The sequence below is a fragment of the Athene noctua genome, chromosome 5, assembly GCF_965140245.1.
Source record: "Athene noctua chromosome 5, bAthNoc1.hap1.1, whole genome shotgun sequence".
Lineage (NCBI taxonomy): Eukaryota > Metazoa > Chordata > Aves > Strigiformes > Strigidae > Athene > Athene noctua.
In genome coordinates, this window is record NC_134041.1 from 57,836,600 (window position 1) to 57,854,349 (window position 17,750).

General features: G+C 39.2%; 2 protein-coding genes across 7 annotated transcripts in view; one reads left to right on the forward strand and one right to left on the reverse strand.

The window, feature by feature from the left end:
• The window catches only part of NRAP (nebulin related anchoring protein), a 53,710-nt gene extending 46,609 nt beyond the window's left edge, over window positions 1-7,101 (reverse strand). For 2 of the 4 annotated variants that reach the window (XM_074907774.1, XM_074907775.1), the window contains exons 1-7: window positions 6,866-7,101; window positions 6,508-6,602; window positions 5,693-5,780; window positions 2,534-2,638; window positions 1,886-1,990; window positions 1,135-1,242; window positions 188-292 (exon numbers count right to left, since the gene is read on the reverse strand). In XM_074907774.1, the coding sequence (XP_074763875.1) occupies window positions 188-292; window positions 1,135-1,242; window positions 1,886-1,990; window positions 2,534-2,638; window positions 5,693-5,780; window positions 6,508-6,602; window positions 6,866-6,937 (678 nt within the window). In that variant the 5' untranslated portion in view covers window positions 6,938-7,101. The remainder of the gene's footprint in view (window positions 1-187; window positions 293-1,134; window positions 1,243-1,885; window positions 1,991-2,533; window positions 2,639-5,692; window positions 5,781-6,507; window positions 6,603-6,865) is intronic. The other 2 variants (XM_074907776.1, XM_074907777.1) reach the window with 2 other exon arrangements.
• Window positions 7,102-12,940: 5,839 nt separating this feature from the next.
• Window positions 12,941-17,750, forward strand: part of LOC141961144 (caspase-7) — a 48,693-nt gene continuing 43,883 nt past the window's right edge. For all 3 annotated transcript variants that reach the window (XR_012633735.1, XR_012633734.1, XM_074907781.1), the window contains exons 1-2: window positions 12,941-13,046; window positions 14,696-14,808. Coding sequence is in view for 1 of the 3 variants with exons in the window: in XM_074907781.1 (XP_074763882.1) it covers window positions 14,696-14,808 (113 nt within the window). In the remaining 2 variants the exon portion in view is untranslated. The remainder of the gene's footprint in view (window positions 13,047-14,695; window positions 14,809-17,750) is intronic.

Sequence of the window (17,750 nt, forward strand, 5' to 3'; positions counted from 1 at the left end):
CAGCCAGTCTCTAAAATGGCCTAGAACTGAATATGGTCTTTACAACTGGAAGTATTAAATACTTAACGGTAAAATGAGTCTGCCTTTAAAATATTAATTATTTAACTTTTCTTTATGTTCACATTCTTAAGTGATTTATAAATCTCCTAAGAGCCACTTGCAGGTCAACCTATTTCATTTCACGTACATCACTTGAAAGCTGCCCTCCAACCTTTGCATGAATTATATCTGGAGTGTCTACAACAGAGGTGAACTTCGAAATTCTCTCTTCATGACCCCGCTTATATTCTACCTGAGGGAGAAAACATAAAATACATATTACAAACATATTACAAACAATAAACAGCAAATATGCATTTCGTATCACAAGGCTTTAATGAGCAACAGAAATCATGATGTTCCCCCATTGTGAAGTCAAGCTATCAGTATATTTAAGGCACAATTCACAAAGTGAATGTCAGAAGGAAACAGAAATGGACCCAGATAATCAAATTCTCAAATGATACTAGATTTATGTGAGACATACTTTTGATTAAAATATCATGAGAATAGTCATTAATGGCCCAGCTAAGATTATACTACAATATCAATGCTGGCAGTTTGCAGAAAACAGTGAAATATTTTAAAATTATTTCTACAAGATTTATTTTTACTTGATCTTTCTCAGTTGAATTTTTATTTTTATAAATAAGCAATTTTCTGTGCATATCTTTAAAGTAGCTTTTACATGAATTAAATTCAATATTACAGGTATTAAACTTCAAATAATAAAGAAAGCAAAAAATGTCATATGTAAATAAATAGAATAATAAAGCCATAAAGTGAAAATAAAGGTAATAAATTCAATAAACATCTTAGAGTGATTCATAGTCTTTTTCAGGTTGTGATAAATTACAGCAAATGTTGCTACATCTAGCAGGAAATATCTATATTGTCATTTATCCTATATGATTGTCTCTCAAGCCAAGTGGTTTGTTAACCCTGTTTCTGCATCATGTTAAAGTTTTCTCACTTTGTAGAATTAACAATACAACAAATATTCCCCATAGAACCTACTGTCTAAAGTGACTGGCCTAAACCCAGGATTCTCCAAATTCAGAAGTCTAACATACAATTAAAAAAACAGTGACTTACATTGCTGCTTAGTTGTGTGGCTCTCTTAGCAACCTGATAACCTGGAGTGATCATAGCAGGAAAGCTGCCTTTGCCTCTCCGTGGCTCATATTCTTCTGTATATTGAAACTAGAAAATTAATATTTTTTTGTTTGTTATAACAGAAGAACCCACTATAGTTTAATGCTATTCCTCTTTTAATGCTTGCTTCCTAAAGGTATGTATCACTTTATTTAAAACTAAAGAACTTATACCTTATAAGTTTGTTAGGTAGAAATATTTCCTACAAACAACAGAAAACATTCCCCATTCATATCAATTATCCACTGTTAATTGGCTATGTTGACTGAGTCACTAACCCATTGTATGGGCATAGACAATCAGTCATAATTCAGAAGTGATTTTCATCAGGCATGGAAATATAGTCAATGAAATGTCGACTCTATAGAAATTAAGACATGTTTTCCATCATGAGTTCTGCTCTACTGACAGAAATAGTACTGCCTGATAGATCAGGTCACCTCAGATACCATTGGCCAGTAGTTCAAGTGCTTCTCAATTACATAAATATACAAATGTATGATTTCCAGGATGGGCAATAGCACTGTTATGTGACTCTAACCACTTGGTTAAATATTGTTATTGACAGAAGTAAACATGTCAGTCTCTGCTTTTGTAACATCTTACCAAAGGTTGGCTTTTACACACAGTTAAGTCTTCAGAATATGATGAACCATGAAAATAAAGCTATTCAAAACATCAGCCCACTTACATCATTAAGAGTCTTCTGTGCCTGGGTTATCTTGACCATCTCAGGATCTGGGATGGTTCCTGAGTACCATGATTTTCCTTCCTCATAGGCAGCATAGTAAGCATTCTACAAAACAAAAATAAAATAACTACCAATCTTCACCCTTGTTTTAATACACGAACAGCTGATCTGACAGGAAAAAAAAAGAAGCACACACAATGCTGTGAAAGTGAAATTTACCCTCTGCAGATGTTCGGCACAAGGCCTACATTCCACATACCTTCAGAATGCCAGGGCAGAACTTGTATAACAAGAACTGACATCAAAATGTCAGTATCTAGGATTCTGGAGTGAGATTGAAATAACTCTCCCTGGGAATCAGATCACTTGTGAACGTTCAGTGCCAGTAGAAAGCAGACACATTGAGTATAGCTGTACATGCAACAGTCCAAACAGCTAAGTGTATAGATACACCCTTCCTCATCTTCTGATTCTTACACCCTAAGCTATAATTGAGCTATGCTGCCTTGCAAAGTTTAGCCAAATGAGAAGCAATGGCTTTTTTAGCATAGAAATGCCGTGAGTAAAACCCTAGTGATCAGGACAGCCAAGGCTCATCCTTGATATCCTGCAGGCTAGTGGCTTGGTGACTTGAGGGACATTTCTTACCTGGGTGGCCAGTTGTTGGGCTTTATAGGCAGCTTCAGTTTCTCTGGATCTTACATCCCATTGAAAGACTGATTTGAATTGTTCACCCTCTTCTCGATATTTTATCTAAAAAAAAAAAAAACAAAAAAACTTGCTATTAGTAGTTTGCTAGTACAGGCTAACACATCCCCCTCTTAGGATAAGAACAAGAAGGGAGACAAACAAGGTGAACAGTCTCTTAGTCCATAGTGATATGGAGTCTGCAGGAGCTGCAGCAACAAAAGGAGAACAACAAAAGCAGTGCAATTCCCACTATAACAAATCCACTTCAGTGCCTGCTAGTTTGGGCTCCACCTTAAACCAGTCTAAAGGAGGGCTACTTCCAAAAACACTTCTGGCCCTACTAGGCAACCCTTCTTGTCTGTCACACACTGACACCATCAGACAGGCTGCTATGGGGCAAATTAGATCAGGGAATTAGTAAGGAGGCTTTTACTGTGTTAGCTTTGCCTCACTGCAAAAATCACCAATACAAGAGAAGCAGAGGAACAATGGGACTGCACACAGAACAAAGTAGCTGAACAGAACTAATTTTCTGGATGGCAGCATCAACACAACTCAGTTTAAGATGATTTATTCTACTCATAATGTTTACCTGTGTCTGTGTATTAGATCTCCAACTACTACAGATCAGCCTAGTTTTCAGTGCCAACTAATAATTTCACCCTGAAGACACATTTATATATGATATGAATGCAGAAACCAAGGGACTATGACAAGCACACCTGATCCACCAAATCTCCACAGCCCACAAGAAAATACCAACCACCTTTTGAGAGCTTGCAAAACTCTCCAGCTTTTCTTCCTTCTCCCTCTTTAGATGACCATTTACACCCTGCTTATGTACATAAAGGCCACACAGCCTGTAGCTCTATGCCATGCAAAGACTACATAAGTACTTCCTCCATGCTACCCATTCTTGGTAAAGGAGTTTTCATGGAATAGAAGATTGCATTTCGCCCTAAGGTCAAAACTCTGCTCTCTAATCCACACGCAGCTTCTACCTAAAATTTCTGCTATTATTGGAGCTGCACATCTGTATAAGGAGCAGCATATTACACCTGAAATCCGCCCTGAAAATCTGAAAGAATAATTTGGTCTTTCGGTAACACTTTGGGGGAGAATAATCTATGAGCATTGAAATCCCTAAGAAATTTTAAACAAAACATATCAATGCAGCATTAGATGAAAGAACTATTACCTGGTGGGTAATATTCTACTCTCCTATTTCCCTACATAGTGTCCACGACATATCACGACTGTGTAAATGTAAATGACTACTACATTTAGTCCTGGGTCATTATTCTCCTACTGTTAATTTTATCATGATAGCATAGAGAAATCCAATTGAAATCATCGCTCTGTTATACATCTCACTCTACAGATGCAAAAAATAACAGTCCCTGTCCTGAAGAGTGAAAAATCTAAATGGATGGAACAAAAAAAATCACGGAGCATGTGTACCATTATTCCCATTTTAGAAATTAAGTTCAGAGGTACAGAGATATGAATGATTTGTCTGCTCAAATAGAAATTCTGTGCAGAGGGAGTGAGCTAAATTTTCATCTCTGCATTCAAGTTGGTGTCAGCATAAGACTTATGTGAGAACATCGGGTTAGGACTGAAGAAATATGTTACATTTTCTGCATAAGAAATAATCTTACCTAAAAAAACCCCAACAACCTACGGTAGCAAATGAACCCTTTTCCCAAGTTAGCATTATTTTATACATTTAGCAATAAAAAACTTTTCCTTCACTCAAAATTTCCACAGAAATACTCCCTTTAAGTAAGTAATGCAGAATCAGCTTCTTTACTACCCTTAGCAATTTTCTCTCTGGAGCAGAACCTCACTACGTGATTGAAAAGGGCAGAAGGTGCTTTAGGTGTAAAAAACAAGGGAAAGTGATCTTTGAGCTATAATTTGTCTGGTGTGTATATTCACATGCACTGGAAGTATCAGAGTCTCATATAGCTGCCTAAAACCAGAAATAGAACGTGCAGTAATCCCAAACTCATTCCTGACCAGGTCTGTCACACACAGTTTAAAGTAAGTGTGATAATCACTGCTGAAATAGTTACTGCCCATGATATTGCAAAAGCTGATGTATAAGAATACTGTACAAGAATGATATAGGATACAATGTCTGATAAAGGCTATTAATGTACATCAACTTTGTACAGCTAATACAAAACATCAAAATGAATTTAGCATGCTATAAACTAAGAAATACAACTTCTTTTATTTTAATGATGGCCAATCACATCAAAACACATTAGTGTGCCTGATAAATATATTCATGCAATGAACAGTATAAAAAGACAAGACATTCAAGAAAATACTATTACACGTAGAAGTGAAATAGCTATCAATTATTGGTTCTTTCTGTATTTCTCATTTCATGAAATTCTTAGAAATGCAAGTTTGAAACAAATGTATCTGGGAGGAAAACAATGCAAGACAGAAAAGAATGTCATTTGAAAAGAAAGAAGACTTTGAGCACCCCTAGAGGTTTGCTGGGGCACAGCAGCCTTTCAGAGGATAGATCCGGCGAAAAGGGCATGGAAAGCTAGTCCATTCTGAAGGCGTTAGTGAAACATTTTCAGTAAAACCACACAAAACCCCCTGGACTTTGTGTTTTCTCACCTCAGGTTTGCCAGAAATATTTGACAAAGTATTTATGAGAACCTTTGCCTACATCCCACTGAGACAGAATTTGTTTTGTGCCCTTTAGAATCAGTTTCAGAAGAGATCATAAAGCAAGCAGGTCATTCTTGTTTCCAATGGCTGTGTAAACCCCCCTGACTTAGTTACTAAATTTACATAGCTCTGGGCAGTTTATGTGAACAATGCTTCCATGTAGATTATCAAATATGGCAGGTGAGAAACTGCTATCCATTTTTCTTTCTGAAAGTAGAAGCAAATTCAGATCTAACCTTTCTTTCTCATGAGTGAAAGCATTTTAAAAATTATGATTCAAACCCAGGCTGAGATCTCACTGTTCTAATAGAACACAGGAGGGTAAGTAAAGAATACATATTTGTATTTCTAAGACAAGACACAAATATGATCTCAAAACGTAAAACAAATCTAAATACCTTTGGCCCTCAAGCTTCTTACCTCGCTTACCACTTCCGACAGTTTTTTTGCATTCATATTTATTGGTGTCTCGAATACACTTGTGAACGCATTGTTTTTTGGATTATGTCTAAAAAAGTAAAATGTAAAAGGATATTAGGAATGTTCCAGACAGCCCACAAGAAAGGGTCTCTTTGAGCACTCAAAAACACAATACCAGCCTCCCCCCCTCTATACATAACTTTTCCACCCCCTCACACAGAGATCTCAGATTACATTCAAGCTATTATTGTATGGAGTAGGTGCCTAGAGCAAAATTAATTTTAATGATCATCATATCAATGCGTGTTTCTAATAACAAAAGAGAATAATAGAATAAAAAACAACTGTCATCTCTCCTTTTTCTGCTGACAAATTTGACAGGAATTGATCATTATAAAATAAAAACTTCCTAGAACAAACCAACTCCAAAATCTGCATTTTATACATTTTCCTGATGATTAGCTCAACCTTGTTAACTCTTAACCACTGATTTGGAAAGCACTGAATTTTACGGTTGTGTCTATTTTCTTCCCACAAAACGGAAATGGAACTTAATTTGTTATCTTTTAACACACTGGACAAATGAGGAAGCTTTATATACAGTAACAAGTTTCTCATCATTTGTGATGCATGTAAATCCAAAGATATGCATGAAGGCACTAACAATGCATAATTTCACATCACACATGGGACCAGGCTGAGTCCAAATGGTGATCTTCTATTACATTAAAATGACTTGGCATTTTAAATCTTTGTTGTTTTTTTAAAAAAAAAAAAAAAAACAAAACAAAAAAAAGAAAAGGAAACACACTTACGCTTGACAGTAAGGCTTTTTCTCATGACTAACAAAGTTGTTTACTGTTAACATCATCTTGCATACTTCACAGTGAAAACAGGCTTTATGCCATGTCTGGAAATACCACAAAACAGAAACCAAACAGACATTTGTATTTCATTATTATACTGTTGAGTTTTAAATCTCAGTATTGATCCTTAACATTCATTTCATGAATTTCAAGAATTCTTCTTCAAATATATGCCTTTTATTAACTCATTTCAGTTCTGAATCCAGTTATGAGTAAAGAATTTTTGGAACGGAGAGATTTGCACTGTGTTAAAAGTGCCAATCTGTACATTTATTATAGTCCAAAATAATAAAGAAAGAGAACTGACCTGATCTATACAGTTAATCTTCTCAGCAGGGTAAACCCCATAGCCACATCTAGCACACGGCTGCACATTCATCTTGAAATCCACCGAGTGAAAAATATATAAGTTTATACAAAAGGTTCAAAGACTATGAAAGTGACTTTTGGCCTGTGCAAAGCACACTCTAGACACTCCAGTCAGGGCCTTTTGCTGTGGTCAATGGCTCCCATTAAAGCTCTGAATTGAAGTCTGTTGCTCCCTTTGCTGACCTTCTGTTTCAAAGTCAGCTGCAGGCTGGCTTTTAAAGCTGCCAGTTAGTAAGAGCGGTTATTTTGGCAACTGTGTCAGTGCGTAAGGGAGGGTAGCAATATCTTTCTCTAAATAGAAGAATGAACTCACAGAAACGAATCATGTCCATGTGAATGCTAGAGTCTGATCATTTAGTATTTCGGTTTTGCTGTAAAGCCAGTTGTCATAAGCTCAGGATGAACAGAAAAGTAAATACAGCAGCAGCCGCAATTTATCATAGCCTCTCCTCACCCTGACACACAGCAAGTGACCTCATGGAGGACTACTCTGTGTTTAGGAACAAACTCATATTAGAAGATGGTACCACCAGAGACACAGGCCAGAGATGGGTTTGGAGCTTCCTGGCCCTTTGTTGGATCTGCAGGAGGTACACTGCCATTGTCCCAGCCAAGTCATTTTTTTTTTTTCTCTTGGTGACAGCTTAATTTCACCTTGTATGTTATGGGCAGCAGAGCAGAGGACACTCATTTCTCATGTCTTTCCATTTCATCAACCTATCATTCCATCTCCAGGTGTAAGAGGACACACAGTGAAATGAGCAGAGCCTCTTATCTCAAAGAGTTCTAAACAAGATGGGTACAAATCGAAACATCTATCTCCTACAGAAAAAAATCAGAAATGAACCGTTTACTTTAGAATAGATTGAACAAAGCAGTTATTTAACAGCATTCATAAAGAGTAGGCTGGCATAGGTTAGAATATAAAAAATCCTTAGCCAAATAACGATAAGGAATTATTATGCTTGATATTAGGATTCAAGCAAGTTATTAGGGTTGTGAAATCTGTTCCGAACAAAAAAAGCTATTAAATTTTACCAGCTATAAATGGTCAGGATTTGAGATTTACATCTCACCTAATCATAATACCTTCAGCTGCAGGGCTCCACAGCCCTGGGACATAACTAAGAGTTATCTCAATCCAAGTAAAAGTCTACTTAGTCATCCATGCATCCGCACCACTTCCTGTGCCTGCAGCAATGCTGGAATATTGCTAAGCACTTCCCTTTTCTATGAACTACAAAAAATTCAATCAAAATCATTCTGTCTAAACCTTCTGGGTATGCTTAAAGAGCCTCCTATTCATCTCTCCATGGAGATGCACAGTTCTGCTTAACTTATTATTACTACTTTTATTGAATGCTGACAATGTACTGGCACAACATACTGTCAGCAACTGGTGTGCTGAAAATAGAGTCTCTAATCTGAAGAGCAATGGGTATGGCACAAAGTCCTGAAAACACTTGAGGCCTCTCAAAGTAAGTAATTAATATCGGTATATAAAAACGTATTTTTGTTTTTAAAAAAATTTTTCACACCACAATTTCTTGTATTGAACTAACTGATGAGTTACCTCATGTTATTCCTTTTGGGATCAAGAATGATTTTATGTTGACCAAGTTACATCACAATAATATTTACCCTGCTCACACCTGTGAACCAAAATAGTTTGGAAGTCTTCCAGTTCCCTTCTCACACAGATTTTCATCTTGTCCCAGATTGCCTTTCTGTTTATGCAAGTGACTGATATTAGGGTCACAGTGGCCAGGCTGTCCCCTCCTTGCTTAGCACTGGGCAAACTACCAGCTACTGCCTCTCTGTGTTCATCTACTCCAAGAGTCACCATATTGTATATTTTCTAGTTAGTTGTCTTCATGCTATCTGTACCCATGCTAGAGCCCTTGTCTCACACTTTGGCAAGACAAAAGATGCACGAGCTGCTCCTGTCCGGTACAGACAATACATTGCTTAAGGCCCTCCTGCAATGACTTCTGAGAGGTGCTGAAAGCAGGACATCCCCGAACCAAACAAAAACATAAAAGACTTGGCAACTACAGAACAAATCATTCATCCAGGAGTCACCTGGATACCAACGACCTGCACAGGACTATAGCCTGGAGCATCAGTGTTTGCAGCCCATATGCCCTGTGCACCCAGAGAGCATGAGAGAGGTCCCTGAGAAGAATGGGACCACGTGTTCCTTCCACGAGTCCTGACAGACAGCTAGAAGCCCTTATTTCACAGATAAAAGTTACTTCATTTCAAGATATGCAAAGCCTGTTTGTTTCTTTTCACAGTGACACATATTACTGGCTTGACTGGAAGTCAGGAAACACATTTTTCCAGTTCTCCTGCTTCTCCCAGGTTACAGCATGTTCAGGAAGAGAAGCACGGTAAGCCACGATGCCTTAAGACAGCTCCCGTCTTTCCCAGCCACGCTACTTCGCTCACATCCATTGTGCGTCAGTTCTGCTGGAGTCTACTGAAGATTTGCCCATTTCTGAGCACCTCAAAACTGTCCTGTTACATAGTCTGTTCTTTACCACCCTGGATTAAAACTGAGTTGCTAACAGAAAAGAGAGTTTACTGAAAAACAAGCATTGTATGGTCTCATTACAAAGTACACACGGCATTTTGATCATGCAAGGAATTAAATCACAAAACCAGCACGTTTGTTATCTTGACGAATCTTAGCAAGACATTTTCTCTTCAGTTAAAAGCTCATTGTGGCTTTTTTCCTCCTTTAGTAAGGTTCCATAAAGGCTTTCTGATATCAGTGAAAATCTTAAAAGGCTTTACTTAACAGTAGAACCTTAATCAATGTGGTTTAAAAGTACTGCAGTTACGTGCAAAGTACAAGGAGACAGTACCTTGAAATTGCAAATTAGTAGGAAGAAACATTGTTACCTCTCCAACCTCCTTAAACTCTTTCAATTAACTGCATGAAAAACTTGGAGCATGTCTGCATCCTGAAGCTGAATCTAAAAAGCACACATTAGTTACACAAAGCAACCTCTTAACAGGCATTCAAGTCAGGACCACCTTCTCTGTCACTCCTGAACAGCGGCTGTTCCTCTCCAGCCACATGAATGGCTGGAAGCCAGACATCACAAACTACAACCCTATCTTCCTTCTGGAAAGAAAAAAAAAAAAAAAGAAGAAAAAAAAAAAAAGGTGCTGCTTCACTACACAAAGTGAGGGTGTTATCCACTGTTAAAAGCTGCCTGTAAAAGTTCAAACACTAGACCAGCCTCACCATAACCTTCTCTAAACCACGTGGTTAATTAGTTACCTGGGCTCAGGGCCTCTTGTCTCACATAGCCTCTCCATGCTAATCAAATTTAGCATAGTAGCAAATCCAGCTTGCAAAAATATCGAGAGAAAGCTGGAAAAGATTTATCAACACCAGAATCTCCCTAGACTTGAAGAAAAACCTCTAAGGGACTGCCTTCCAAATTTTACAGGAGCTTTTTACATTTTTGCTGTTTTGGAAACCAACCAATAACTGTTTACATTTCATGACTAAAAGGATTTGTGCTTGCACTTTCCCTTTGTTGCCAGTGTTGGGAAAACTTGAGAGTGTGGGGATTTTGCAAATGTTTCTAACAGAGCAAGAGAAAGCCAAAGAGGGAGTAGAGAGAAATGGAAAAAAGAACTGACAGGCCAGGGCAGCATCACTGTTAAAGAGCAAAGAAAGAACTGGTGAGGCTTTGCTAAAATTTAAACTGAAATCTTGAAGAAATGTGTGCAAAGCATGCACAGCATAGCCCATGTGCGTACAATGAGACCTCCAGTGTCCAAATAAGCCCATTTATCATGTATCATAACCTAAAAAATACTCAAGTTTAAATCTTGTAAAACATGGCATGTGCAACAGATCATCTCTGCCTGATTACAAAGAAATCCCACTCAAACACATAGCCCAAGCTGACAGATGCATTATTCCACCGAATTTCATAAAGTTGTGGTGTGCCAAATCACACCACATAGCCCCCATATTCCCCACAGCATATGAAAAGCATCCATCCTTTCTTGCAAAATATATAAAATTCTAACAACTGTCATTTAGGAGGGAACACCTTGTGAGTCGCTCAAATCCTGCATGCTGAAAGTATTCCCACACCTGCCTCCCAGGTCTCAGCAAAGCCCCATCCTTGTTTTCACAGATGTTGTGCAGAACACAGCACACAGTTATTATTCCAGACAGGTACTATTTAGTTGCCTCAAGCCTTCTAGTTTGTACCTGCCATCTACCTTTCAATTTCCCAAAGGCATGCTCCATTGTCATCCTGCAGCTGCTTACGTGGTAGTTAAACACTTATTTTCTACAATGCAAATATCCAGTCAAAGGCTTCATTATTTATGTTTTTAGGGAGTAGGGTGAGTCTCTGGGGATAATAAAAGGAGTGCTGATGCTATAGGTATCGTATTGCTGGCTCTTCCCCCTGCCCAGTAATACATACATCCAGCTGTGCAATATTATACACGAGAAAGTTTTTCCTTCCTGACCCTTCCCCAGGTAGCAATCACTCCATGCCCTGAAGCAAGACACTTCCTTCTACTACTATCCTTTTAATTTCGCCCTTAGTCATTACTGAAAACAAGCAAGATTTTCTGAAATATCCAGGACTTCATACTCCATTAAAACTGGTTAATCCGGCACACAGTTAAGAAAGTACTTAGCTTGCAGCACACTGAGGAATCAACCTTTCTCTTTGTGAATGCCAGCAACCATTGTGAAAACAGAAATAGGGGTTTCATCAACAGTTTGAGTCAGAAATTCCCCATATGCAATTTTATTAGTAAACTCTTGAAAACTGGCAAGCATTATCAGATACAATACCACTTTTTCAACAGCAATACAATCACTTTTAGAAAAAAGCCACTCCTAGGTCTGTTAATTCAGCTTCAGGGACCAGATGGCAATGGAAAAATATTTTCATCAAGATATAGAAGGTCACAGCTGGCAAATAGCTTCTGGATTTCATAGGTAACCCCCATATACATTGTCATGAAATAACATTTGGATGTTCTGAAGTTCAGGTACCACTGCCAGTCATTGATGGTGACAGCACAGTCTCCCTCATCTCCTCTCCATGCATTTACTTGAAGATCGATACATTTCCAGTGTCTCTCTTGTCCATAACGATCCATTACAGATTTGGAAGTGGTGCTGTCTTCTTGAAAAGAAGTAGCTAACAGATGGCATGAGAGGAACCATGGGACTCTGTTAGTTTGATTTTCAGGAGAAAACTTTGGCTACGTATCCAACCAGGAGCTACAGGCATAATCCCACGAAGCAAAGACCGGCCCCAGCAGCAGCATGCAGACACACGGCAAGAGCCACCGTGCCGTTCAGCCGCCCCTCCATCACATCGAAGCAGTGACCTGTCGTGAAGCAAAAGGCTGTTTATTACCATGCCTGTGTTTTGTGCCAATTATGAGGCAGTTACACTGAAAAATGTCGCTTTGATGTAAATCTCTTCAGGTAGTGAATGTTAAACACCACGCACCGCTGGGTAGGTGTATGATTTTGCAGGATTGGAGCCTGCATCCAGGAGTAATTAGTAACACCGTGCCAATCTTCAGTCCATGTACTGGACTGCTGAGCCTGATGCAACGGCTACTCAGTAGGGTATCGTAATTAGCAGAGATGCAACACACTGAATAATTGGAAAGATAAGGAAATGCATCTGAAGTCTATAGAAGGGGAAAAATTTCCTTAGATCTACACAATCTGCTGTCTCCGTGAAACTTAGGGCTCTTCTTTTCTTTTGTGGGAGTACGACAGCGCACACCTATTAAAAAGTGGTAATTTCCGTTTTGCTGGGATGAAGCCGCCCGTATCAGGGAAGCGAGAGAGGCCAGGGGGCAGCGCCCGAGCCCCTCTGCCGGGGGAGCCCTCGCCTCCCACCGCTGCCGCAGCGGGCGAGGGCCGAGGCCGAGGCCCCACCGCCCCGGGGACGGGCCCGCAGTCCCGCCGCCGCGGGCGGAAGGCGCGGCCGCGCCCGGACAGGCCTGGGCCGGCGGAGCCCGCCCCGCCGCGCTGCCGGCCGGCGGCCGCCACCCCGCCGCTTTCGCTTTCGCTTGCTTCTGCCTCGCCGGAGCCCAGCGCCAAGGCAAGCCCCGGCCCCCTCCCAGCCCCCGGCCCCTTCGCGTCGCGCCGCTCCCCTCAGGCAGCCCGCGCCGGTCCCCTGCGCCCCAGGCCCGGCCCGCCGCCTTCCCGCCCTCCCCTCAGCCGGCCGCCGCCTTCCCGCTCCCCCGCGCCTTTCTCCTGCCCTGCCCCCTCGGGCTGCACAGCCATTTCCTGAGAGGGGGCAGAAGTACTGGCAGTGGGATTTGCGGTGTGTGCCGCGGGCAGCGTTGGCGGTGTTGGCTTCATCCACTCGGGGCTGCGCCTTCCTTGGTGTGGGGCTGCCTCACTGCCCGCCTGCGGCCTGCGTGCTCTTCGAGCCTTACTTTTAAATAAGATGATTAAAAAATGTATTTGTCAAAGCTGAATTTAGAACCCAGCTTTCAGGAACCGCTGTTACTCTCAGGGAGCTCAGAAACCTCAGTCAGCGTCTCAGACCCTGGCTGGGGTGGTGCTGGCGGCCATGTAGCCACAGGGCCCAGCAGCTGCAGGGTCACCAGAGGGTGGTTTTCAAGCTAGCTGTGAACATGTACTCTTCTGAGTAAATGTATTATAAAAGCAGGTTTAATCGGCTGAAAGATGGGGAAGGCGCAGGAATCGCTGCTGCTTTTCCTCATGGGAACCTGGAGCCATAGTTGGACAAGGTGGCTCAGTGCATCCCAACGCAGGCAAAGGTGTGGTCCCACACTGCCTTCTCCACTGATCTTCTCACCCCACGAATGAGCTAGTGCAGATCATTGTGCTATCAGAAAACTGACTCATTTTTTTGTTGTAGTTTTCTGCCAGCTAAATCTCAATAAGTTTACTGTGTGGGCAATTTAGTACATGGAAGAGGAGAGAGCAACCATTTTTTCATCAGGAAAAAGTCATTAGATCAGCTCAGTCTTCTTGTCTAGTGGCACCCCATGTCACTTTTGAGATGAGTGAAGGTGTTCCAAGCTTGCACTGGAGTAACAGAAGAAAAATTGGCTGAAATACAGCAATTTGTATAAGAGACTGCTTCATGTAATGAAAATACCTCTTAATTTCCAAGAAACACTTCACAACTGTTGGTTTGGTTTTTTTTTACAACTGCACACATGTATTAATTAATCTTTAGAAGAATATAAAATTCGCATTAAGTGTTGATATAGACAAAACAGAGAAACGAATACCTAAGATCCCATCCGTGGAAGATAATACAAGTTTTTTTCTCTTATGCACAATTGACTGTGTATATGCAAATGAAAACATAGGTGCTCTCTGGGTGTCTCAGTACGGGATAGGATTGCAGTTACAAATATTTTGATGTTAGCTGTCCTTGCTTTTATCCCAACATACTTCTTTCCAGACCATGAAAAATTTTCTGGGAATTGGCTGTAAGATCTTTCACCATAAAATGATTTTTACTTTTGTTCTTATCTGCATTTTTCAGAGTGGCATTAGACAGTCACTTCTGGTAACTGCCGCAGAGTAATGCAGACAGATGAGTATGTGCAATGTCATGTTAATTCAGGGCCAGAAATCTATAGCCACTCTTGGTGAAGTATTATACAGTATAACCGACTAACAACCCCACATGTATCTGGTTAATGGTTTGGTTTATAGAATTATTTCTAGAATGATAGTGTTACATTCTTGAACTTTTATTTGTAGATGTCAGGAGATCAGCATGTTGATCGCTCTATTCGAGAGGGAGATAATGAAGATTACGATGATGTGGTTGATGCAAAACCAGACAGAAGTAGCAGATTCTCACTTTTTGGAAGGTAAGTTACTCCTTCTATTCCTGTTATTGTATCAGTTGTCATAGTACCCTTCTAATGGGATTTTGGTGTTCAGTTTGCCGTGTCCACAATGTCACAGACGGTCTAGATAGGGAGATGGTTTATGTTGTATAGTTTTAATGTATCTCTCCATAGTATCTCCCTATAGAGAGACCTATAGTATCTCCCATAAGCTTTATTTGGTAGTCAAGAGACCACTAAGTTCATTTAGCATCAATTATAGTCCCTCATCTTAAACATTGCCCTTTGGTGGAGCTGGGAATTAAATATGCCATTAATTATCTATTTTACTGCATTCAGCTCAGCTAATCTCCTGCATCACTGGAATCCCCTGCTGACTATTTAAGTTAGTGTAAAGCCTGGATATGCCATCTAGGATGTAGCACAAAGAAGCCTCACTGAGTCTAGAGATGTAACCCATTACAGAATAAATGAAAAGCCTTTCATTTTAAAACACAGTAGCCTCACTGAAGCATAAGCTTATTTTCATTAAATAATAGCAAGAACTATGTACTGCTTGTCTGTACGGCTGAAAACACTAAATAAATGTGATTGAAAATGCAAAAGATGAAAAATGAACATACAAAATTTACAAATACTATTGAATGTCAGCAAATGGCTACTTCACATTGTGAACTTCATGGATCTAGAGAGATTTTATTAGAGGTGTTTATTGCAAAGGCTATTGTATTTACAGAGAGGTTTTGATTTTTTTTTGCTATTGGACATTCACATTCAAGTGAACAGTATAATTCAAGAAAGTACATGGAGAATATAATTTTATTTTTGCTGCTAATTATATGTCTGATGGAGTGACAAATGTGCGAGAAGTGAAGATTCTTTAGTCTTAGAAGACTTTTGATGTTCTGTTAAGCAAATCATGTTGTCTCATTTTATCATTCCACAAATATGTTTTATGGTGTGTATGTGTATTATTAATTTTAACAGAATCACATCATGCAAAATAGACATTGTAACATTTGTTTCTAAATCTTGTCAAACATTTTTCAAAGGTTTCTTTTAAACTTTATAAAAAGCATGTTTTAATATCGGTTGGTCTTCTTTATAAGAGGTGATACGCTAATACTGTTACTAAATTATACAACTCAAAGTTAATCATTCCTGAAGGAAAGACAATAATCAGCATTTCTATCACTTTTTTTCTGTAAGAAACTTTTCAACTAAATTTGCTATGCATCAGTTTGAGGCATTCATCTTTTGGGAACTTCTTGAAGATACAGTTTGAGACTTTTCTTTAGAAGTAAAAAATTGCTCAGATTAAATATGAGGTAATTGAAAAGATTCAACTTAGATTTTGTAGAAAAAAAATTAAGTCTGAGAAATCTATCAGAGTTTCTTGAACATGATGATTGCCTAAAGTAGAGTTAGCTGGTTGACAGTGAAGGTCTTTGTCTTACAGAAACTAAAACTCTTTGACCTGAAGGAAGATAGGAGAGGAATGTGAGAGGATAAAGGAAGATGGGATGTGATCTAAAATTGTGACTGTAATGGAGGAGAAGGTGCTTAGAGAATGATTATTCCTTGTGAGATCTAAAGGATGTCCAATGAAAAGTTGATGCAGTAGGTTTGAAACAACCAGTAAGTTGTAGTTTTCACATAGTGCAGAATGCAGTTGTAGAACTTAAAGTCACAAGATGAGTTCAGAAGAGATTATATATATTTGTGGAAGAAAAGTCCAGTGGGAGTATTGATGTTAAAATCTTTGGTGCAAGACATTCCTAAATCATGTTTCTCTCAGAATATATTCTGTATCCAGTTTCTTTTGTTTGTTTTCTTAAAACTCGTTACTCGTCAGGACCAGATACTAGGCTAGATGTAGGTTTAGTTGAAACCAGCATGGCTCTGTGTTTTGATTGCCAGGGCTTCATTTTGGCAACGTGAAACTAATGCTTGTAAAATAAGATGTCTAAAATGCTTTAGATTAACTACAATTTGGTCCCTTGTTTTGATTTAGCAACCCAGTTTTTATCAGCTGTGCAGTACTTTCAGTGAAAGTCAACATTGTATTTCATTTATTATTGTTTAAAATACATAAGCTCAATAGGAAAACAACTTGGATTGTTATATAAGCATATTAATTTTAAGAGAACAGTACAGTGAGAAACTGAATTCAAAGCTGTGCAGAAAGACCAGCTATTTCCAGTAGCTTTACAGCTCCAATTCACCATTCTCTGTCTGGGACTGGAGATTTATCTAGCAAGAGCTGTAAGTAGAAATAAGAGAAAATCTTACTCACCACAGCATATTTTCTCTAAGTCTGTGAGCCTGCTTTACCATGGAGGCCACGAGGCTCATAAGAAGCCACAGAGTGGACAGGTTCTAATTCCCCCAGTTTAGGGGAATTATCTTCTACATATTCCTTTTTCTTTGAAAAAGTGCTAGGACCTAGTTAATGTTGGTGGGGAAAAACTGTTTGGTGGGGAGAAGAGTTGAAAGAGCCAATTTTTAAATTAACATCTGCCGGTGGTGTTTGGTTTAGGGGTTTTTAACCACTAGATGGCAGGAAGGTATAAATTTTGTTTACTGCAAAAACGTGGACAAAAGTTAGGGCGCGTTGCAGTTGAGCAAAAAGTTGTTCCAGGAAACAGAAATAGTAGGATACACTCTGGCAAGCCAGCATACATTTTAAAACGTGGTTAAAGAAGGACTGAGCTGAGGATTTCAAAAGTGTATTTAATTCTTTATGTGATAGAAACAAATAGAATTTTTACCATAGAAATTTTTCTTTTTATGCTGTATGTGTTCCTGTTACACTTTCAAGGCTTTAAAAATAGTCTCACTTCTCCACAGAATGATTTAATATCTTCATTTCTTATCTTTTGGCTTTTATTAGGGAACTCTGTTAGGGAGATTGATAGCAGCAAACCTATTTTAGCATTCAGGAAACATAATGTAACATGAAA